The 24466-nt window shown below is 35.6% G+C and overlaps 1 protein-coding gene across 18 annotated transcripts in view; it reads left to right on the top strand.

Moving 5' to 3' along the window:
* The window catches only part of AKAP9 (A-kinase anchoring protein 9), a 186593-nt gene that overhangs the window by 131133 nt on the left and 30994 nt on the right, over positions 1–24466 (top strand). For 16 of the 18 annotated variants that reach the window (XM_057504510.1, XM_057504507.1, XM_057504493.1 and 13 more), the window contains 11 exons: positions 1482–1658; positions 2302–2406; positions 7677–7829; positions 8203–8382; positions 8999–10072; positions 11211–11351; positions 11826–12317; positions 12722–12785; positions 12879–13000; positions 13541–13732; positions 13999–14187. In XM_057504510.1, coding sequence (XP_057360493.1) covers positions 1482–1658; positions 2302–2406; positions 7677–7829; positions 8203–8382; positions 8999–10072; positions 11211–11351; positions 11826–12317; positions 12722–12785; positions 12879–13000; positions 13541–13732; positions 13999–14187 — 2889 coding nt within the window. The remainder of the gene's footprint in view (positions 1–1481; positions 1659–2301; positions 2407–7676; positions 7830–8202; positions 8383–8998; positions 10073–11210; positions 11352–11825; positions 12318–12721; positions 12786–12878; positions 13001–13540; positions 13733–13998; positions 14188–24466) is intronic. The other 2 variants (XM_057504506.1, XM_057504504.1) reach the window with 2 other exon arrangements.

Raw genomic sequence — 24466 nt, forward strand, 5'->3', positions numbered from 1 at the left:
GGTACATAGTGAACACAAATTTATTACTATTTCTGAAAATCATTTTTATTTAAAAAGTTTATAGTATATAATTTCTATGTAGTTTACTGGGTTTCACTTCTCTTAAAAGTATTCTAAAGAAGTATAAAATGCCTATGAATTCATTAGAGTAAAGTGTTGTCTACATTCTCATTGAATAGAGGTAGAGTATAGAGCAACCTTACCTACTACAGCAGTAGGAAAGTTAGCAGTCCTCACAGCATTTGTAGTTTTTGGTCTTACTCCTAACAAACGTATTTTCAGCTTTTGAAAAATAGCCATGTGTTTGTTCAAACTCAAAAGAATAGTTAAACTCTAGAACTTACTGTCATTTCCTGTTATTTGTTTTCTTATATTTGAAAAGTATGACCTGCCTCATTCATGGAACTTCAAGAAACTAACAAGGATGTGTATATTTGATTTTCTCCCAGAACACTGTGATCCATTTGTTCTCTCCTTACCTTGCCAGATCTGATTCCCCAGCTTTTGATTTTCTCAAGACCAAAATCATCTAACTGTAATAGTATATCATGCCATTTTGTTGTACCTGCTTTGTTGTCTTTTCTCATGACCTTACTCCAAATCTTAGTCCACCTATTGTTAAAGTTTCTCCCCAGTGGCTTTGTTACTGTCATCCTTGAACCTTTAATTGTAGGTAAGCTTACATTTCTTTTAATGTAGTGAGGAATAAGATCATTTTTAGATAATTTACTTAAGCTTTCTCACTTAAATAAGGTAGAATTCCTTTTTCTCTTAAACATCACATTTCTTTAGTAAGCTTTTTTTTCTTAATTTCATAAACTACCTTATTAATCCTTCCTTTCTCCTCCTGTCACAAAGTCATTCATTTGAATGGACCAGCATATCAGAATCACTTATGGAACCTTGAAGGTGCATGGGTCCCTCTCACCACCCCGCATTCTTTTCTCTATTGGGGGCTGGTGGACTGCATAGGCTGAACAAGCTTTTCAGGTCACTGTATTAAAGCTTCCCCATCCCTGTGGTATTTAGAAAAATTGTATTATTATCTGTATCAATTACAACCATTTGTGGAAAGAAATATAAAATCAGAGATTTTTTTAGGTCATCTTACACATATATGATTGTAAGTCAGTACTGCAAACTTGTCATCTTTATTATGTTTCGGTGTGAGTTGTACTATTAGAGCTTGTAAATCAGCATTATTCAAAAATGTAACTTTTTTCATCTCCTAGCTGGAGAAAGTCTTAATCTTAAGAGAAACAACTTTTTTTAAAGGGTTGGTGAACCCAATATTATTTCTTTTCCTAGTGCTGCTTAATTTTATCAATTCAGAAAATGTCACCATAGCTGGAAACAATAGTTGCTGTCCTTACAGAAGTAAAAAGAGGATAGCATCTCACAATATTTTGGGGAATGACGTTAGATGTTACTAGCTTGCTGATATTTTTTTAAATTACAGTTTTTGCTTGTTACATTTCCAGGTTGAACAGTTAACAAATCATCTGAAAGAAAAAACAGACAAGTGCAGTGAGCTTTTGCTCTCTAAAGAGCAGCTTCAGAGGGATATACAAGAACGGAATGAAGAAATTGAGAAACTGGAGTTCAGAGTAAGGGAACTGGAGCAAGCCTTACTTGTTAGTACAGACACTTTTCAAAAGGTGTGATATTTTCTTTGGGTAATTTTAATCAAGTATTTTAATGCAGATTACTCTATGTTATACAAACGTCAATTCTTTTAAGTAAATTGCATTTTTGTTGATATTATGACATAATGTATATATCTTTAAGTCTTTGAAACCATTTGTTTATTATCTCCAAATGTTCTTGCATACCTTAGTCCTACGAAAGGAAGATTAGTTAAACCATAAGAATTAATTATCCTTTTAATCATCAATAAGGTTGTGATTCTAAAATAATGGCAAAATGAAAAAGCTATGGACACCAGTTTAGGCTAATGCTTTAGCTTAGACAAAAAGTAATGAAATCTGTGCCATTAAACTACAGAAAGCAAAAATGAATAAAAGAAGAAGAGCAAGATCAGGAAGCTTTGAGGGGGGGTGCAGGTAAGGGGATAGCCTTTATTTTATTTGAAGAGTGAATTTTAAGAGTGCCAGACATTCCTATTTGGGTTTGTATTAAATGCATTCCAGAAAGCAGACTGTGTATCTATAACCTTTTGATTATTCATTTAGGTAGATTATGTACTTCTAAATAGAGGAATGAAATTGCTACTTCTCCAACTAAAATGGGTAATCAGGGCTTAATATCTGAAATTTTGAGAAAATTATTATATATTTAAAGGTAGAGGACCAAAAACAGTTTGGAGCTGTAGAGACTAAAGCAGAATTGTCCCTAGAAGTACAATTACAGGCTGAGCGAGATGCCATCGACAGAAAGGAAAAAGAGGTAAGGAATTTAATTTTAATGACAAAATTATTTTAAATAAGTCACCTTGAAAATACCATTTGAACAGAATGGAGTTTATGGTCTAAAACCAAAGTTTAGACTGTTTCTTAGTTCATTGACTAAGTTGGCCTTGAAGACAATAAACAATTAAACAAAAAGCTGGTGTGAGGAAGAGTGTTCCAGGGACAGAGGACAAGTATGAAGGCCTTGATGCAGGAAGAAGTTTTGAGGACAAAAAGGAGAACAATTTGATAGATAAGAATTGACTGACCTAAAGAGTGGAGAGATATAGTAGTGTTAAGGCAAAAGGTAGCATCTCTTTTCTCCTGACCTTACCAAGGACTTCGAATTGCTGCTACTTTGCTGTTTGTTTGTTTGGTTTTAAGTAGTTTTGCCTGGGAGATTATAGTACTATTTTGCAATATACTAAACATGTTCTTAAAAGTTTGAAAGTAAGGAAATTACGTAAAGTTCGCCTATGTTTTTCTACTTCCTCCCTTCCAGAAAAAAAGCAAATACACTTTTAAAACAGTAGTAACCCCCAGTTCCTAATTACAACTTGTATAAACGTTTGTCTGCTATGAGTTTTTCTAAAACATACTATACTACATTGTTTAGCTATATCATATTTAAACTGTTTAAATTTTTATAAATTACATTTTTTACCTCCATATAATTTACTCAGAACACTTAATATTTTAACACATATTTATTGAACTTAAATATTATATAAATGTTAATAAGTGCTTTAAAAATTACAAGAAGGATTTAGATGTTATCTATAACTACAGCTCAGAGAACTTGTAGTTTATAGAAGAGTCTTACATATAAATGACTAATAGAAATGATAATTTCCATGAGAAGGATTATTCTCATTACCACACAATGCTAATTATTTACCTAAGAGGTTCCTGCTCATGTTGTCTGTTTTTCCTGTGAGAGGCAAGAACACTTGTTTATATGTGGCTGCTTCTATGTATTTTCAAAAGAATTAACATTTAAAGATTTACCTTACACTAAATAAGCAAATAAATTATCTGCTCCCTAAAAATTGGACCTTCAAAACTCAACCCAGAAGCAATGATAGTGGACTGTGCATAGTTAAGTTCACTAATTTTGTATTTTTTTATTATCCTTTGACGTTTTTTATTATTATTTTAATTAAAGTATCATTGATACACAGTCTTCACATGAGCAACATTGTGGTTTCAACATTCACCCATATTATCAAGTCCTCCCCCATTATAATCACTGTCCAGTGTAGTGAGATGCTGTAGAGTCACTACTTGTCTTCTCTGTGCTATATATTGCCTTCCCCATGACCTACCTATGTTGTGAGTACTAATTATAATGCCCCTTAATCCTCTTCTCCCTCCCTCCCAACCCAACCTCTCCCACCCCTCCCCTTTGGTAACCCCTGGTGCCTTCTTGGAGTATGTGATTCTGCTGCTATTCTGTTCCTTCAGTTTTGCTTTGTTGTTACACTCCACAAATGAGTGAAATCATTTCGTACCTGTCTTTCTCCACCTGGCTTATTTCACTGAGCATAATACCCTCCAACTCCATCCATGTTGTTGCAAATGGTAGGATTTGTTTCCTGAATAATATTCCATTGTGTGTATGTACCACATCTTCTTCCACATCTTCTTTATCCATTCATCTCCTGATGGACATTTAGGCTGCTTCCATACCTTGGCTATTGTAAATAATGCTGTGATAAACAAAGGAGTGCCTGTGGAATTCCTGGGTCAAATGCTATTTCTATTTTGAGTTTTTTGAGGAACCTCCATATTGATTTCCACAATGGTTGAACTAATTTACATTCCCACCAGCAGTGTAGGAGGGTTCCCCTTTCTCCACATCCTTGCCAACATTTGTTGTTGTTTCTCTTTTGGATGTTGGCCATCCTAACTGGTGTGAGGTGATGTCTCATTGTGGTTTTAATTTGCATTTCCCTGATGATTAGCGATGTGGAGCATCTTTTCATGTGCCTGTTGGCCATCTGAATTTCTTCTTTGGAGAAGTGTCTGTTCAGATCCTCTGCCCATTTTTTAATTGGGTCATTTGCTTTTTGGGTGTTGAGGGGTGTGAGTTCTTTATATATTTTGGATGTTAACTCCTTATCGGATATGTCCTTTACAAATATGTTCTCCCATGCTGTAGTATTATCCTTTGAATTTTTATGTGACATTACTGACACCTTAATTTCTTGAAGTAAGTGTCCAATAACTGTGTTATTTTATTCAGAATGTAGTTATTTTGAACTACAGGAGACCTTAGGGAATATATGTTAACTAATTCACTGTTTTTATAGATCAGACAAGAGCCAGACATGTTGACTGAGTAAATGGCTAAACTGGCAGCTGTCTCTGGTCATCTATTTTTTAATAACAGTAACAAGTATTGTCAGAACCCACTTACTTATAACTGGAGACTGAAAGACAGGAACATAGAATTAAACATATATATTTTAATGAAAATAACTTCTTAGCATTCTCCTGTGCACTAGGTAAATTTTTCCAATACCTGATGGAATATAAACATAAGATGTGTCATTATATTTGAAACACTTCCTACTACTCTGATAGCCTAAATGTGTGTAAAACTTTGTTTTAAAAGTTATTACCATGTTTATAAATGGCAGAATGAATAGAAAGAGAAGAAAATTTTGAAAGATAGGAGTTTCAGGATGATAAAAGGGGGATGATGTGGAAATAGAGGGAAGAATTTCCATAAGGAAAAATACCTTCAGTATGTTTTAGCTCTATATAGAGCTAATGAGATCTAGCCTACAGATGGCAATAATAAAAAATGATAGTTAATTTTGTTGTGTTCTGTGCTAGAGAGTATTAAATACTTTAAATGCCATATGTTGCTAATTCTTATAGCCTCCCTTAGGATAGGCTCTTTTATTTCCATTTTACAGATGAGTAAAACAAGTCTTAACATAGGTTAAGTAACTTGCTCATGGTCACACAGTAAGTGGTTGAGCAAGAATTCCTCCAGTTCTGGAGTCCTGTGATGCTGTACTGCCAAAACATTCTCACCTTTTTGGTGAGAAATATTAGACTGTTATTCAACATTTATTGAGCTCTTAGCACATGTAGACTACCACTATCCAATTGTAAAGCCAGCACTGGATTTGAAGGAATCTACTGTTTACCAAGGAGACATATACACATTTGAAAGACAGAAAAACACTTAAGAAGAAAACAAAAATAGTTATAAATTAACATAATCCTAACAGTGTAGATATCATTTGCTAGCTAAATTAAATAAAATTAAAACAAATAACTACAATTCTATTTTTAAACCTTAGTAATATTATTCTGATTTTGGTTGCTATAGACTGAGTGATAATACAGCCTGGGACTGAAACTATAGTCTGGCTGGATAAGAAAAAAGAATGCTCTACTGTGTCATTTTGGGAATTGAAGTTTGTTGTAATGCCTTAGTTCAGCTACTTACAACAAGAATGTTAGTGCTTTAGTCCAGTGATTCTCAAATTTTAATGTGCATTTGAATTCCCTGGGTATCTTGTTAAAGATGAAGATTCTGATTCAGTAGGTCTGGGGTGGAGCTTGAGAATCCGTACATCTAACATGTTCCCAGCTGAGCCAATTCTGCTGCTCTAGGGACCATACTTGAATAGCAGGGCTTTAGATCACAGAGCTAAGAATTTGACCGTAAACTGTCATATCAGAAAAATAAATAAATCTCGTGAGGTAGGGCAGCAATTTTGAACTTAAGTATCTATGTATGTATTGAAATAATACCTTATCATCAGAAGTAGTTGTAGAAGATAGTGATAAGTATAAATACTATTGTATCAGATAACTGAAGAATATGTAATCATCACAGTTTCCAACACACCTGATAATTATGTATGCAGAACTGCTCAATGCATTTAAGGCATGTCTACTGAGCTGAATACCAGTGTTACAGAAAATAATTTAAATAGAAGTCTTAGACATTAGTTATTAGAAGTAGGATAAATGATAGTTAAGAGTGTAAAGCTCCAGAGATAAACTCCCTAGGTTCAGAAGCTGGCTTGCACATAGAAGCTTTGTTGCCTTGGAGTAAGACACTCCTCTCTCAGTGACTCCCTTCCTCATGTCTGAAATGGGGAAAATCCTAGTAAATATCTAATAAGATTTAAAAAAATAATTCATAAAGAGCACCTTATGCAGTACCTGGCAATAAATTGTCTAGAAATAATGGCTGTTAGTACTAGTGTCAATACTATTTCTGTTAGGGAAATACTCGGCTAAACTATTTTAAAGGTTTTAGCCTTGCCAGTACTATGGATTCTAATTATTTGTCTGCATGTAATCAGCATATGCCTTCTTTCAAGCTCAAAGGCAATAAATGATCTATAGACTGCTCTCTGAACCAGCTACCACTAAATGGTGCACCTGCACCTTAGGTTGCTTTTAATGCAGCAATTTTGATCATCAGGTAAATAAACATTTGGAAATACCTTCATTAAATATTTATTAAGTAACTACAAAGCAGTGAGCTAAATGACTGTTGCTTTTGCAATCAAATCTAATTTTTAAAATATAACAATAACTAGCTTTTAATATTCCTCTTTAGTTTCTGTATAACCAAAAAGCAATTGCTTTACTGTAAATGCTAATCTATACTCAGAAATGGATCTTAATTTCTTTTGTCCTACATATAGGAGCACTCTAATTTTCTTCTAAAATGTTATTAGTAACTTACTCTTTAAGTGTCTGTATTTTCAGACCTAAGGATCTCATGGTCTTAGTGCCTCCCTCTTCTTCCCTGTGCTTAAAGCACATGCAGCCAAACCTTTCACTGGATTAAGTTATTAATATGGACTAAATGGAGCTAGTCTCACTTGGTGGCTAAAGTAACTGACTCAATTGTATAACTTTCTTGAGCCTTTGACAGCAACTTAATTTATCATAAGATTTAAAATGTGGACTCTTCCCCTTCCTCTCATGAATCTTTTCTGCTTTTCAGGAGATATTTTAGGTAGGAAATGACTCCTTATATAGCCTTCTCCTCAAGGACTCCTCTTTCCTTTGGGAAGGATGGTTTAAGGGTGACCAGTTTGAAAATGTCTAGAACCCATATAGTTATACTTGGCGTAGAGAAATCCCTTTTCTTTATTCTCATGGCTCATGTATTTTTAAGCATACATACTTAATAGAGCTAGTACAGTACTCTTCACTGTCTCTTGACAGAGAAACATTTGTATAAACAGTTGTTTTGTCTTCCCTTTTGAAATTTTGTTATCAAAGATTACAAACTTAGAAGAACAGTTAGAACAGTTCAGAGAAGAACTAGAAAATAAGAATGAAGAAGTCCAGCAACTTCATATGCAATTAGAAATACAGAAAAAGGAATCTACTACTCGCCTACAAGAACTTGAACAAGAAAACAAATTATTTAAGGTAATTAGTTAAGAAAGCCTTTATCTACAAATAATTCATAGTTTTTATCTTATATAGCCTTGGTATTAAGCATTTGCTAAATCTAGCTGCTGAATAACACTTAATAGGCGAATTAGCCACAAATGGATTTTTGCAGAGAACTTTTTTTCAACCCAACATAAATATTAGAATTTATCATAAATGAAATATTTTGAGACCTTTTGTCAAAAAATATTTTAAGAATTATTGATTTACAATAACTGGATGACACATCTGTTTTTATTTCATTTGTACATTTTGGGCATTATATCTTTTTATAAGAGTTAATTGAAAAAATGTTTAGAAAATCACATGTAATGATCTATCCAACTGAGTTGGTTATTTTTGTCCCTAGGACGAAATGGAAAAACTGGGATTTGCCATAAAGGAATCTGATGCTATTTCTACTGAGGACCAACATGTGCTGTTTGGGAAAATTGCTCAGATAATACAGGAAAAAGAAGTAGAAATTGACCAGTTGAATGAGCAAATCACAAAACTTCAGTATCAACTTAAAATTACAACAGATAACAAGGTATACCAGTTTAAAACTGATTATTACATGAAATTAATGTAAGCTAGAATTTTAAAGGGCAAAATGGCTAGTTTTCAGTTTCTCTTTGAATATAAAAATGAACTAAACTTCAATTCTCTTTTACCTATTAGTAAGACACATTGTCTTAACCAACTATGTGTATTGTTATCCCTTGCTAATATTGCCCAAGAGTTTTTATGTTGTATAGGGAGTCTCTGGTCAATCAGAATTCATCATATCATGCCAACCAAATCTATTAAAAATTATTCTATTTTGTATAAGTAAAATAAGGTAATGACATTTGAATGCCATTTACTTTAGACTGCTTTTATTTCAATACTTCATCCTTTCCATTAGAATGTATTATTGATAGTGAGTTTTTTAGTTATAGGAAATCAGCTACTAAAAGTCATTTTATAGTTAACAAAACTTTATGAACGAAGTTCTAAAGAGGGTCTTTTTATGGAGGACTGTTGGTGTCTATTAAATATGTCTGAGAAATATATAATTTTTGTGTGTGATCAATACTTTAAGATCTGCTGTAAAATAAAACAAAATTCCAAAAATATAAATGCATACTTGTTATGTGTTAATTTTTAAATTTAACCTCTAATAGATTATTGAAGGAAAAAATGAACGAATAAAGGATCTTGAAACCCAAATAGAATGTTTGATGAGTGATCAAGAACGTGTGAAAAGAAATAGAGAAGAAGAAACTGAGCAGCTCAATGAAGTGATTGAAAAACTTCAACAGGAATTGGCAAATATTGAACAAAAGACACCAGTGGATGCTAATGCTCTCCCAGAAGAAGCAGATAGTTTAAGAAATCGGTTGGATATGGTAATATGTGAAAAACTGGCTTTGGAACAGCAAGTAGAATCCACTAATGAAGAAATAGCCTTTATGAAAAATGTGCTTAAAGAAACTAATTTTAAAATGAACCAGCTAACACAAGAATTAAGCAGCTTAAGGAGAAAACGTGAAAATACTGAAAAAACCCAAAGTGTACCAGAGAAAAATGTTAGTATGGCTATAGATGATCTGAGTAAAAGCACACCTAAACTAGGAGTAGTCCTTACTGAGGATGCTCCTAAGCCCCTAGAAAATCAAATTTACCTTAAATCTTTTGAAGAAAACAGCAAAGTTTCCATAAGTAGTTTGGAAACAAAGGTGCTACAGCTTGAAGGCACTGTAAGTGCAAAGGACTTAGAACTTACCCAGTGTTATGAACAAATAAAGGAAATGCAAGAGCAAGGCCAGTCTGAAGCAGAAGTGCTTAAAAAGAGGGTTGTAAACCTACAGAATATACTTGAGGAAAAAGTTGCTGCTGCTCTTGTGAGTCAAGTCCAACTTGAAGCAATTAAGGAATATGTAAAATTCTGTGAAAATAAACAAGCAATTTCATCAGAACCTGAAAGAACAAATATACAGAATTTAAATCAACTAGCAGAAAATGAAATGGTGTCAGATATATCAGCATTAACCTCTAGAATATCAGAATTAGAAAGCCAGGTGGTTGAGATGCAGATGAGTTTGAATTTAGAAAAAGAACATGTAGAAACTGCAGAGAAAAATGCTTTGGAAAAAGAAAAGGAACTATTAGAACTACAGAAGCTGTTGGAGGATGAGGTAAAACAGGGAGGTAAAGACAGGAAAAAATGCCCTCAAGAAGATTTTGAAGTTCTTAAGGTTAGTTTGTACTTGATTTTTTCATTTAAACACCCTAAGAAACTCTTTTTTGCTTTTGTTTTTTAAGCTGATTGCTAATTTAAAAAAATTAAATATGGTATTCTTTACATCTAGCAATTAATATATATTGAGTTGTTTAGAAAAATATTACCACTTCATAAAGTCTTATTATCATCACTAGAATAATGGATACAAGCTGTACTTTGTGATCTTCAAATGACAAATTTATTTCATCAGCACAGTCATAAAGTACAGCAGTCACAAGAAACTTAGAAATGTTATGTTTAGCAAATGTCCTCTGAAACTTGGGGATTTTTTCCTTTTCCATCCACCATGCATATTATGTGATTGTCCCTTTTAAACAGTAGAAAATACCAAAATATATTAGTGTTCTACTGAATTAACTGTGAGTGAAAAGTGATTAGCTTTTGCAGATTTTATACCTAATAATAGATCTCATGCTTTCCTAGGAAAATTTTGTATTGTAAGTATACTTAAGTAAAGGTCTGCAATTACAGTTATTTCTTAACACAGGACATGTACGAAAGGACTTTAATCTTTAAATTCTCACTTTACATCTTTATAATTTTGAATAGTAAATGCACTGTTAGATAAACACCAGGAAATTAACTGAAATAGCAGGTTCTATGAATACTTAGTTTATTTTGCAAAGGATAATACTACTTTTCATTGACTAGGCTTTTTCCTCCTAGCTAACTGGAACTATAAATTGTAATTGTAGTAATATTAATATAGTAATGTGACTTTTCATATATATAAACTTTCTAAGAAATATCTCAGTAACATCTGGTCTCTTAAGGAACATGATATAAAAATGAAAGATTTTTGAGTAGTTAAAAAAAATATCTTCATTAATAACTAAAAAATTTTTTAAATATATACTAATGATATGCTTTACTTTTCAGTCCTGGAAAACCATTCTTTTCTTACTGTCTCAAAATGTTCAATGATGGTTCTGAAAAGTTTCCATATTTGTTGAAAGAACATGGATCATTTTAACCTCTTTTATCTATAAGCAGTCATTCCTGAACAAGCATCATTAGAATGTATAAGTGCCTTGAACTTGACTATATTTTTTGAAAATGATATGTTCCACATGTTTTCCACTGCCATTCAGACAACTATGGAGCTAATTCATACCAATGAAGAAAGTGAAATTTTTGGTCAGCTTGAGGCCCTTAGAGCTGAGTCAGCAGTCACCAAAGAAGAACTTGCCAGTTTCAAAGAGAAGGCAGAAAAACTTCAAGAAGAGCTTTTGGTAAAATAAGTAATTTGGCTGCTAATTTTCTTATTTCTACCTATGTTAATTTCATTCTTTTCTATAAACCCAGCCCTATAACTTAAAAGCTAGAAAAAAAATCTTTTGTGAATTTGATAAAAGTTACTATACATTTGTTTACTAGCATCTTCTTCATTTTCCTTGGAATGTTTGTGAGGAAGATGATTTTAATCTTTAGTCAGTTGATGGAGGAGGAGAAAGATAGATGTTAAAGGAATTTTATCCTATGAGAACCAAAAATAGAGGCTTTGATAAAATGGTTTCACACCTATCATATCTGTGACCATACATACATACAATCATATGTGGAAACTATGAGTGTTTTTTAAATAGTTTCCTGTTATTCTGAGGAAGATGAACATATTGGTATGACTTATACTCTCTCCTCTATTGTAAATTCTGCATTTGATATTTTCAACTCAGTGTCTTACTGTTCTATTCATTATGTTTTAGATAAAAGAAACAAATACAGCATTTCTTCAGAAAGATTTAACCCAAGTTAGGGATCAACTCACAGAGGCAGAAGAGAGATTATCCTACTTCTTAAAAAAAGAAGTTAAGACCGAGATACAAGACAACAGAAAAGTCTGCATATTAGAGCCGCTTCCTATTAAAGTGGGTAAAAGCTCTGCATCCCAGACAGAGGGGACTCTCAAGGGTAATAGCAGCAGTCAGACTCCACAAGTTCTTGTTAGAAATGCAGGAATCCAAATTGATTTACAGAGTGAATGTTCATCAGAAGAAGTCACTGAACTAATAAGTCAGTTTACAGAAAAAATTGAACAGATGCAAGAATTACATGCTGCTGAAATTTTGGATATGGAATCCAGACATATTTCTGAAACTGAAACCTTAAAGAGGGAACACTATGTTGCTGTTCAGTTGCTGACAGAGGAATGTGGTACCTTGAAGGCAGTGATACAGCAGTGTCTGAGATCTAAAGAGGTATTTGGATTTTATAATACGTTATTTTTACAACATATTGTGATTTTTCTTAAAATTCTGTTTTTAAGAGAAAAATTTGTGGTTATCTCTTCCTTATGATAAAATTAAAATTCTATATCTTTGTATTGTGTACAGTCATAATAACTTTAAAGAAAGTTTCCATGCACGTTTGGAACCTGATGTTATTGTTCTTTAATTCATGAATGTCTCTTCTCATTGCAATATATGAAGGAAAAAATTAAAGACTTGTTGGAAACCATGGATAGTTTGATTTATTATGAAAGGTGTGACAGATTTGAGTTTTGTGAGGTTTTTTGATAGCATTACAAAATAACACTATTCATTGGAGTCTATTTTTAGTAAGGCAAAAAATATTACATGACTTTTTGTTTTCTTTAAATTAGGGATCCTCAGTTCCTGAATTAACACATTCTGATGCCTACCAAACTAGAGAAGTATGTTCCAGTGGTAAGTTATATAAATTTCTGGAATTTTTAGAGTATTTTTTAATAAGTGCTTGTTTCTTCTTAATAGGGTATGGTACTGTTTTCTTTATTTTAGATTCTGGATCTGACTGGGGTCAGGGAATTTACCTTACACAAAGTCAGGGATTTGACACAGCATCAGAAGGCCAAGGAGAAGAAGGTGAAAGTTCAACAGATTTGTTTCCAAAGAAAATAAAGGTACTATAAGATACTTTTTAGTAAAACTTAGCCAGTGCAGTTTCTATATTAAACATAGTTTATTAGTGGCTATATAGTAAGATTCTGTCTGAAAAAACAATTGCAGAGCTCGAAGGAATCTTGGGGAATCTATTCAGCTTTATTTTTGTATTTTGCAGATAATTTAAGTACAGTATATTTAATAATTAAATGTACAAAGATTTTTTAATAATAATTTTTATTCCTGATATTTTTGTTTGCCTAAATTAGTAAAGCCGTCTGCAGGACTAGAATTTATCTCCCACAAGTTTCTTTTGATCAAATTAGTGTGTACTCCTCACTAAATCCAGAAGAATACATTAGGTAAATAGAAGGACCTTAGGGATGAGAACCACACAAAATCATGGGCTGTCTTCTGGGATTGGCTTCCCCTTTCATAGGAAGAAGGCATTCATTAATGGTAGGCTGGTGGTTCTTTCTGCAGTGGCTTTTCTATATCTATATAGGTAAAACTATCTTGCTCAATATTAATTTTCTTTGTTCGTCTGACTTGTTTTCTAGGGATTACTGAGAGCTGTCCATAATGAAGGCATGCAGGTGCTCTCTCTCACTGAATCTCCCTATGATGATGGAGAGGACCATTCTATTCAGCAACTTTCGGGATCTTGGCTAGAAGAGAGAAGAGCTTACCTCAGTACAATCTCATCTCTTAAGGATTTAATTACCAAAATGCAAGTGCAAAGAGAAGCTGAGGTACTCAAATTATGCATCTAAATTGTTTTATAAGATTATCAATAACAAGGCACTTTGCAAATTAAGTTTTTGTCTTTTATGATGTATTTTCACATGAATTATTAATATATATTGTTTAAATGTCCCCAAGCAACACACTTGAAAATAAATTCATAGGCTCTTAGGCTTCTAATATTTATTTTTAGTTAGTAGATAAATACCATTTTTAAAACATTTTTGAAACACGCTTATATGAAAACTAACTTTTGTTTTTTATACTCTGTTAGATTTATGATAGTTCTCAAGCTCCTGAGAGCTTCTCAGACTGGCGAGGTGAACTTCTGCTTGCCCTTCAGCAAGTTTTCTTAAAGGAGCACAGTGTTTTACTAGCCGCATTTCAGACTGAGCTGACAGCTCTAGGTACTCGAGATGCAGTTGGATTATTAAACTGTTTGGAACAGAGAATACAAGAACAGGTATCAAATTCAAACTTAAAACTTTAAAACAAAGAATGCTTTTTAAGTGTAATAAGGAAATGAGTTATTGATTAGTTTTAAAGTAAGTCTAAAGGTTAAAATTTTAACAGGTGCCATTAAGAACATTTAGGAGCAAATTACTGTTTTATCTTCTTTTAGAAAATAAGCAAGACGGAAAACTAATACACTGAGCTAATTATCCAATTTAGGAAGTTAGAAAAAAAAAAACAACAATAATCCCAAAGGAAAGATACAGTCAATTTTCATTATCTTTAGTATTTAGATTCTGTAAATTTGCCATGAATGCTGAGCTGTTGCTAGTAAGAGGAATGAAGGAATAAGTTCCTGTGAGCTCCTGGTCACATTGTTGTCAACCAATCAATCAGTACATAACTGTTTTATGCATGTGTCTATTTAAAGACACCTTATTTACTGTGCATAATCGGTTCATTAACATTAGACTTATAACTAACAGCATCATAACTCATTTCTATTTTTCTAGGAAGTTGTTCATTTCTTCTAGGTTTTCCAGCTTGTTAGCCTATAGGTTTTCATAGTATACTCTAATAATTCTTTGTATTTCTGTGGGGTCCGTCGTGAAGTTTCCTTTCTCGTTTCTGATTCTGTTGATGTGTGTTGGTTCTCTTTTTCTCTTAATAAGTCTGACTAGAGGCTTATCTATTTTGTTTATTTTCTCAAAGAACCAGCTCTTGGTTTCACCGATTTTTTTTTTTTTTAAATAATTATTTTTTATTGAAGGGTAGTTGACGCACAGTATTACATTACATTAGTTTCAAGTGTACAACACAGTGGTAGAACATTTATATACATAATTCTAGGTTCCAGCTATCACCCTACCAAGCTGTTACAATATCTTGACTATATTCCTTATGCTATACATTACATCCCGGTTACTTATTTATTTTACCATTGGAAGTCTGTCCCTTTTTTTTTTTTTTCCTGAGGGCATCTCTCATATTTATTTATCAAATGATTGTTAACGACAATAAAATTCTGTATAGGGGAGTCAATGCTCAATGCACAATCATTATTCCACCCCAAGCCTAATTTTCGTCAGTCTTCAATCTTCTGAAGCATAACGAACAAGTTCTTACATGGAGAACAAATTCTTACATAGTGAATAAGTTACATGGTGCACAGTACAAGGGCAGTCATCACAGAAACTTTCGGTTTTGCTCATGCATTATGAACTATAAACAGTCAGTTCAAATATGAATACTCATTTGATTTTTATACTTGATTTATATGTGGATACCACATTTCTCTCTTTATTATTATTATTTTTAATAAAATGCTGAAGTGGTAGGTAGACATAAGATAAAGGTAGAAAACATAGTTTAGTGTTGTAAGAGAGCAAATGTAGATGATCAGGTGTGTGCCTGTAGACTATGTGTTAATCCAAGCTAGACCAGGGCAATAAAACATCCACGTATGCAGAAGATTTCTCTCAGAACAGGGGGGGTGAGGTTCTAAGCCTCACCTCTGTTGATCCCCAATTTCTCACCTGATGGCCCCCCTGCGACTATGCCTGTCTTAGGTTGTTCCTCCCTTGAGGAATCGTACCCGTCTCTGGCTAACCAGTCATCTTCCGGGGCCGTACAGGGAAATGTGAAGTTGGTAAGTGAGAGGGAAGCCTTATTGTTTGAAAAGGTTAGCTTTTTACTTCTTTGCATATTTATGCCCTGTGGCTTCTATGCCCAGCATTTGTCTTGGGGTATCTTTACCACTTGGAAGAATTATGATACTCGGTAAATTTGATATGAGGCACGAATTCTATTTAAGGGTTGTAATTAGGAAGGAAGAAGAAAAGCTATAGAAGTAGCAGACGGAAGAAAACATGGGAAGATTGATTATTTCTTTGACATATCTTCTTGTAGAGTAACTTCAGCATATATAGGTTTTAAGCTACTACTTAAATTGCGCACACACATTAACATAATAGGAGTATAGTTACATAACCAAAGCATATCTGTAATTACCAGCCATCTCCAGTGAAACCAAGAAAACCAGTTAGGCACCTTAGGCATTTGTGAAAACTTATCTATGATATGGTTGATATTGTCCAACTGAACTTGAACAGTCTGAGAGAAATCAGACAAATTAAAACAACCCATTCCTGGGGACTGTTCACATGCCATATGTTCTTTTAACAGTAAATAGTCTGTAGTTGTAAGACTTGGGAGCGCTACAATTTGCACTTCTCCAAATTCTTGGTTGAGTTCCAACAGTATAGATCCAGTCAAATTTGTTGTTTTACTGTATGCACAGGCCAGCTTAGATATCTCCTTCCTCATTCCCATGGCAAGTCCAGGAACTGGTGGGATGAGTGCATCTACAGCTGTAGCAGTGCGTGGATCTTTGTTGGGGTTTTTTGATGATCATCTTCTGGCATGAGTCTTCCAGAGAGTGCAGATGTTGGAAGTTCTTTTTCATATCGTATCTTAGTTCATTTTCGGGGTAGCCCAATTAGGCTTTGATCCTCTGTATAAACAAAAACAGACCCTTTGCCTACACTTTTATATGCACTTTATACCCTTGTGTAGAACTCGTTGGAGGTTACCACACAGGAACTGCCTTTTTTTTTTTTTTTTTTTTTTGCTTTATTTTTGGTATCACTAATCTACACTTACATGACGAATATTATGTTTACTAGGCTCTCCCCTATACCAGGTCTCCCCTATAAACCCTTTACAGTCACTGTCCATCAGCATAGCTAAATGTTGTAGAATCACTACTTGCCTTCTCTGTGTTGTACAGCCCTCCCTTTTCTCCTACCCCCCATGCATGTTAATCTTAATACAACCCTACTTCTCCCCCCCTTATCCCTCCCTACCCACCCATCCTCCCCAGTCCCTTTCCCTTTGGTACCTGTTAGTCCATTCTTGAGTTCTGTGATTCTGCTGCTGTTTTGTTCCTTCAGTTTTTCCTTTGTTCTTATATTCCACAGATAAGTGAAATCATTTGGTATTTCTCTTTCTCCGCTTGGCTTGTTTCACTGAGCATAATACCCTCCAGCTCCATCCATGTTGCTGCAAATGATTGGATTTGCCGTTTTCTTATGGCTGAGTAGTATTCCATTGTGTATATGTACCACATCTTCTTTATCCATTCATCTATTGATGGACATTTAGGTTGCTTCCAATTCTTGGCTATTGTAAATAGTGCTGCAATAAACATAGGGGTGCATCTGTCTTTCTCAAACTTGATTGCTGCGTTCTTAGGGTAAATTCCTAGGAGTGGAATTCCTGGGTCAAATGGTAAGTCTGTTTTGAGCATTTTGATGTACCTCCATACTGCTTTCCACAATGGTTGAACTAACTTACATTCCCACCAGCAGTGTAGGAGGGTTCCCCTTTCTCCACAGCCTCGCCAACATTTGTTGTTGTTTGTCTTTTGGATGGCAGCCATCCTTACTGGTGTGAGGTGATACCTCATTGTAGTTTTAATTTGCATTTCTCTGATAATTAGCGATGTGGAGCATCTTTTCATGTGTCTGTTGGCCATCTGTATTTCTTTTTTGGAGAACTGTCTGTTCAGTTCCTGTGCCCATTTTTTAATTGGGTTATTTGTTTTTTGTTTGTTGAGGCGTGTGAGCTCCTTATATATTCTGGATGTCAAGCCTTTATCGGATGTGTCATTTTCAAGTATATTCTCCCATACCGTAGGGATCCTTCTTGTTTTATTGATGGTGTCTTTTGCTGTACAGAAGCTTTTCAGCTTAATATAGTCCCACTTACTCATTTTTGCTGTTGTTTTCCTTGCCCGGGGAGATATGTTCAAGAAGAGGTCACTCATGTTTATGTCTAGGAGGTTTTTGCCTATGTTTTCTTCCAAGAGTTTAATGGTTTCATGACTTACATTCAGGTCTTTGATCCATTTTGAGTTTACTTTTGTATATGGGGTTAGACAATGGTCCAGTTTCATTCTCCTACATGTAGCTGTCCAGTTTTGCCAGCACCACCTGTTGAAGAGACTGTCATTTCGCCATTGTATGTCCATGGCTCCTTTATCAAATATTAATTGACCATATATGTCTGGGTTAATGTCTGGATTCTCTAGTCTGTTCCATTGGTCTGTGGCTCTGCTCTTGTGCCAGTACCAAATTGTCTTGATTACTATGGCTTTATAGTAGAGCTTGAAGTTGGGGAGTGAGATCCCCCCTACTTTATTCTTCTTTCTCAGGATTGCTTTGGCTATTCGGGGTCTTTTGTGTTTCCATATGAATTTTTGAATTATTTGTTCCAGTTCATTGAAGAATGTTGCTGGTAGTTTCATAGGGATTGCATCAAATCTGTATATTGCTTTGGGCAGGATGGCCATTTTGACGATATTAATTCTTCCTAGCCACGAGCATGGGATGAGTTTCCATCTGTTAGTGTCCCCTTTAATTTCTCTTAAGAGTGACTTGTAGTTTTCAGAGTATAAGTCTTTCACTTCTTTGGTTAGGTTTATTCCTAGGTATTTTATTTTTTTGGATGCAATTGTGAATGGAGTTGTTTTCCTGATTTCTCTTTCTGTTGGTTCATTGTTAGTATATAGGAAAGCCACAGATTTCTGTGTGTTGATTTTGTATCCTGCAACTTTGCTGTATTCCGATATCAGTTCTAGTAGTTTTGGGGTGGAGTCTTTAGGGTTTTTTATGTACAGTATCATGTCATCTGCAAATAGTGACAGTTTAACTTCTTCTTTACCCATCTGGATTCCTTGTATTTCTTTATTTTGTCTGATTGCCGTGGCTAGGACCTCCAGTACTATGTTAAATAACAGTGGAGAGAGTGGGCATCCCTGTCTAGTTCCCGATCTCAGCGGAAATGCTTTCAGCTTCTCGCTGTTCAATATAATGTTGGCTGTGGGTTTATCGTAGATGGCCTTTATTATGTTGAGGTACTTGCCCTCTATTCCCATTTTGCTGAGAGTTTTTAACATGAATGGATGTTGAACTTTGTCAAATGCTTTTTCAGCATCTATGGAGATGATCATGTGGTTTTTGTCTTTCTTTTTGTTGATGTGGTGGATGATGTTGATGGACTTTTGAACTTTGTACCATCCGTGCATCCCTGGGATGAATCCCACTGGTGTATGATCCTTTTGATGTATTTTTGAATTCAGTTTGCTAAGATTTTGTTGAGTATTTTTGCATCTACGTTCATCAGGGATATTGGTCTGTAGTTTTCTTTTTTGGTGGGTTTTGGTCTTTGCCTGGTTTTGGTATTAGGGTGATGTTAGCTTCATAGAATGAGTTTGGGAGTATCCCCTCCTCCTCTATTTTTTGGAAAACTTTAAGGAGAATGGGTATTATGTCTTCCCTGTATGTCTGATAAAATTCCGAGGTAAATCCATCTGGCCCGGGGGTTTTGTTCTTTGGTAGTTTTTTTATTACCGCTTCAATTTCGTTGCTGGTAATTGGTCTGTTTAGATTTTCTGTTTCTTCCTGGGTCAATCTTGGAAGGTTATATTTTTCTAGGAAGTTGTCCATTTCTCCTAGGTTTCCCAGCTTGTTAGCATATAGGTTTTCATAGTATTCTCCAATAATTCTTTGCATTTCCGTGGGGTCCGTCGTGATTTTTCCTTTCTCGTTTCTGATACTGTTGATTTGTATTGACTCTCTTTTCTTCTTAATAAGTCTGGCTAGAGGCTTATCTATTTTGTTTATTTTCTCGAAGAACCAGCTCTTGGTTTCATTGATTTTTGCTATTGTTTTATTCTTCTCAATTTTATTTATTTCTTCTCTGATCTTTATTATGTCCCTCCTTCTGCTGACCTTAGGCCTCATCTGTTCTTCTTTTTCCAATTTCGATAATTGTGACATTAGACCATTCATTTGGGATTGCTCTTCCTTTTTTAAATATGCTTGGATTGCTATATACTTTCCTCTTAAGACTGCTTTTGCTGCGTCCCACAGAAGTTGGGGCTTAGTGTTGTTGTTGTCATTTGTTTCCATATATTGCTGGATCTCCATTATGATTTGGTCATTGATCCATTGATTATTTAGAAGCGTGTTGTTAAGCCTCCATGTATTTGTGAGCCTCTTTGCTTTCTTTGTACAGTTTATTTCTAGTTTTTTGCCTTTGTGGTCTGAAAAGTTGGTTGGTAGGATTTCAATCTTTTGGAATTTTCTGAGGCTCTTTTTGTGGCCTAGTATGTGGTCTATTCTGGAGAATGTTCCATGTGCACTTGAGAAGAATGTATATCCCGCTGCTTTTGGATGTAGAGTTCTATAGATGTCTATTAGGTCCATCTGCTCTACTGTGTTGTTCAGTGCTTCCGTGTCCTTACTTATTTTCTGCCCAGTGGTTCTATCCTTTGGGGTGAGTGGTGTGTTGAAGTCTCCTAGAATGAATGCATTGCAGTCTATATCCCCCTTTAGTTCTGTTAGTATTTGTTTCACATATGCTGGTGCTCCTGTGTTGGGTGCATATATATTTAGAATGGTTATGTCCTCTTGTTTGACTGAGCCCTTTATCATTATGTAGTGTCCTTCTTTATCTCTTGTTACTTTCTTTGTTTTGAAGTCTATTTTGTCTGATATTAGTACTGCAACCCCTGCTTTCTTCTCACTGTTGTTTGCTTGAAATATGTTTTTCCATCCCTTGACTTTTAGTCTGTACATGTCTTCGGGTTTGAGGTGAGTTTCTTGTAAGCAGCATATAGATGGGTCTTGCTTTTTTATCCATTCTGTTACTCTGTGTCTTTTGATTGGTGCATTCAACCCATTAACATTTAGGGTGACTATTGAAAGATATGTACTTATTGCCATTGCAGGCTTTAAATTCGTGGTTACCAAAGGTTTAAAGTTAGCCTCTTTAGTATCTTACTGCCTAACTTAGCTCACTTATTGAGCTTTTATATACACTGTCTGGAGATTCTTTTCTTCTCTCCCTTCTTGTTCCTCCTCCTCGATTCTTCATATGTTGGGTGTTTTGTGCTGTGCTCTTTCTAGGAGTGCTCCCATCTAGAGCAGTCCCTGTAAGATGTTCTGTAGAGGTGGTTTGTGGAAAGCAAATTCCCTCAGCTTTTGTTTGTCTGGGAATTGTTTAATCCCACCGTCATATTTGAATGATAGTCGTGCTGGATACAGTGTCCTTGGTTCAAGGCCCTTCTGTTTCATTGTATTAAATATATCATGCCATTCTCTTCTGGCCTGTAGGGTTTCTGTTGAGAAATCTGACATTAGCCTGATGGGTTTCCCTTTATAGGTGACCTTTTTCTCTCTAGCTGCCTTTAACACTCTTTCCTTGTCCTTGATCTTTGCCATTTTAATTATTATGTGTCTTGGTTTTGCCCTTCTTGGATCCTTTCTGTTGGGGGTTCTGTGTATTTCTGTGGTCTGTTCGATTACTTCCTCCCCCAGTGTGGGGAAGTTTTCAGCAATTATTTCTTCTAAGATACTTTTCATCTCTTTTCCTCTCTCTTCTTCTTCTGGGACCACTATAATACGGATATTGTTCCTTTTGGATTGGTCACACAGTTCTCTTAATATTGTTTCATTCCTGGAGATCCTTTTGTCTCTCTCTATGTCAGCTTCTATGCGTTCCTGTTCTCTGATTTCAATTCCATCAATGGCCTCTTGCATTCTATCCATTCTGCTTATAAACCCTTCCAGAGTTTGTTTCATTTCTGCGATCTCCTTTCTGGCATCTGTGATCTCCTTCCCGACTTCATCCCATTTCTCTTGCGTATTTCTCTGCATCTCTGTCAGCATGTTTATGATTCTTATTTTGAATTCTTTTTCAGGGAGACTGGTTAGGTCTGTCTCCTTCTCTGGTGTTGTCTCTGTGATCTTTGTCTGCCTGTAGCTTTGCCTTTTCATGGTGATAGGAATAGTCTGCAGAACTGGGACGAGTGACGGCTGGAAGGACTTCCTTTCTTGTTGGTTTGTGGCCCTCCTCTCCTGGGAGAACAGCGACCTCTAGTGGCTTGTGCTGCGCAGCTGCAGGCAGACAGGGTTTCTGCTTCCTGCCCGGCTGCTATGGAGTTAATCTCCGCTGTTGCTGTGGGCGTGGCCTGGCTCTGGCAGCTACTCCAAAATGGTGGAGTCGCGTTGGAGCAGGAGTGGCTGGGAGGCTATTTATCTCCGTAAGGGGCCTCCCTGCTCCCTGCAGCCCAGGGGTTAGTGTGCCCAGAGATCCCGGATTCCCTACCTCTCGATTAAGTGACCCGCCCTGCCCCTTTAAGACTTCCAAAAAGCACCCGCCAAAACAAAACAACACCCAGCAAAAAAAAAAAGAAAAAAAATTTTTTTATTTAAAAAAAAAATTAAAGTTTTTAATTAAAAAAAAGAAAAAAAGGTGGTCGTTCGTTTTTCTTTATTCTACGGTGCCAGCCTCAGTCCTCTGCTCACCGGTCTTTCTGCCCTGTTTCCCTAGTATTGGGGTCCCTATCCCTTTAAGACTTCCAAAAAGCGCTCGCCAAAACAAAACAACCAAAAAAGCAAAAAAAAAAATGGTCGCGCGCTTTTCTTATGTCCTCTGTCGCCCAGCCTCCAGTGCCTGCTCACTGTTCTTGCTGTCCTGTTTTCCTAGTATCGAGCGCCCTGCACTCTGGCCCAGATGGCTGGGGCTGGGTGTTCGGCAGTCCTGGGCCCCGTCTCCCTCCCGCTCTGCCTGCTCTTCTCCCGCCGGGAGCTGGGGGGAGGGGCGCTCGGCTCCCGTGGGGCCGGGGCTTGTATCTTACCCCCTTCGCGAGGCGCTGGGTTCTCTCAGGTGCGGATGTGGTCTGGATATTGTCCTGTGTCCTCTGGTCTTTATTCTAGGAAGGGTTGTCTTTGTTATATTTTCATTGATATATGTTGTTTTGGGAGGAGATTTCCGCTGCTCTACTCACGCCGCCATCTTCCGCCCCTCCTCGGTTTCACCGATTTTTTTCTGTTGTTTTATTCTTCTCAATTTTATTTGTTTCTTCTCTGATATTTATTATGTCCCTCCTTCTGCTGACTTTAGGCCTCATTTTTCTTCTTTTTCCAATTTCGATAATTGTGACGTTCGATTATTCATTTGGGCTTGTTCTTCCTTCTTTAAATATGCCTTGATTGCTATATACTTTCCTCTTAAGACTGCTTCCAGAACTGCATCCCACAGAAGTTGGGGCTTTGTGTTGTTCATGTCATTTGTTTCCATATATTGCTTGATCTCTATTTTAGTTTGGTCATTGATCCATTGATTATTTAGGAGCATGTTGTTAAGCCTCCATGTGTTTGAGCCTTTTTGCTTTCATGTACAATTTATCTCTAGTTTTATACCTTTGTGGTCTGAAAAGTTGGTTGGTAGAATTTCAATCTTTTGGAATTTACTGAGGCTCTTTTTGTGGCCTAGTATGTGGTCTATTCTGGAGAATGTTCCATGTGCACTTGAGAAGAATGTGTATCCTGTTGCTTTTGGATGTAGAGTTCTGTAGATGTCTATTAGGTCCATCTGTTCTAGTGTGTTGTTCAGTGCCTCTGTGTCCTTACTCATTTTCTGTCTGGTGGATCTGTCCTTTGGAGTGAATGGTGTGTTGAAGTCTCCTAAAATGAATGCATTGCATTCTATTTCCTCCTTTAGTTCTGTTAGTATTTGTTTCACATATGCTGGTGCTCCTGTGTTGGGTGCATATATATTTATAATGGTTATATCGTCTTGTTGAACTGAGCCCTTTATCATTATGTAATGTCCTTCTTTATCTCTTGTTACTTTCTTTGTTTTGAAGTCTATTTTGTCTGATACTTGTACTGCAGCACCTGCTTTTTTCTCCTTGTTGTTTGCATGAAATATCTCTTTCCATCCCTTGACTTTTAGTCTGTGCATGTTTTTGGGTTTGAGGTGAGTCTCTTGTAAGCAGCATATAGATGGGTCTTGTTTTCTTATCCATTCAGTGACTCTATGTCTTTTGATTGGTGCATTCAGTCCATTTACATTTAGGGTGATTATCGATAAGTATGTACTTATTGCCATTGCAGGCTTTAGATTCATGGTTAGCAAAGGTTCAAGGTTAATTTCCTTACTATCTAAGAATCTAACTTAACTCACTTAGTATGCTGTTACGAACACAGTCTAAAGGTTCTTTTCTGTTTCTCCTCCTTTTTCTTCCTCCTCCATTCTTTATATATTAGGTATCATATTCTGTACTTTTGTCTATCCCTCGATTGACTTTGGGGATAGTTAATTTAATTTTGCATTTGCTTAGTAATTAGCTGTTCTACTTTCTTTACTGTGGTTTTATTACCTCTGGTGACAGCTATTCAACCTTAGGAACACTTCCATCTATAGCAGTCCCTCCAAGA

The sequence above is a fragment of the Manis pentadactyla genome, chromosome 7, assembly GCF_030020395.1.
Source record: "Manis pentadactyla isolate mManPen7 chromosome 7, mManPen7.hap1, whole genome shotgun sequence".
Classification (NCBI taxonomy): Eukaryota; Metazoa; Chordata; class Mammalia; order Pholidota; family Manidae; genus Manis; species Manis pentadactyla.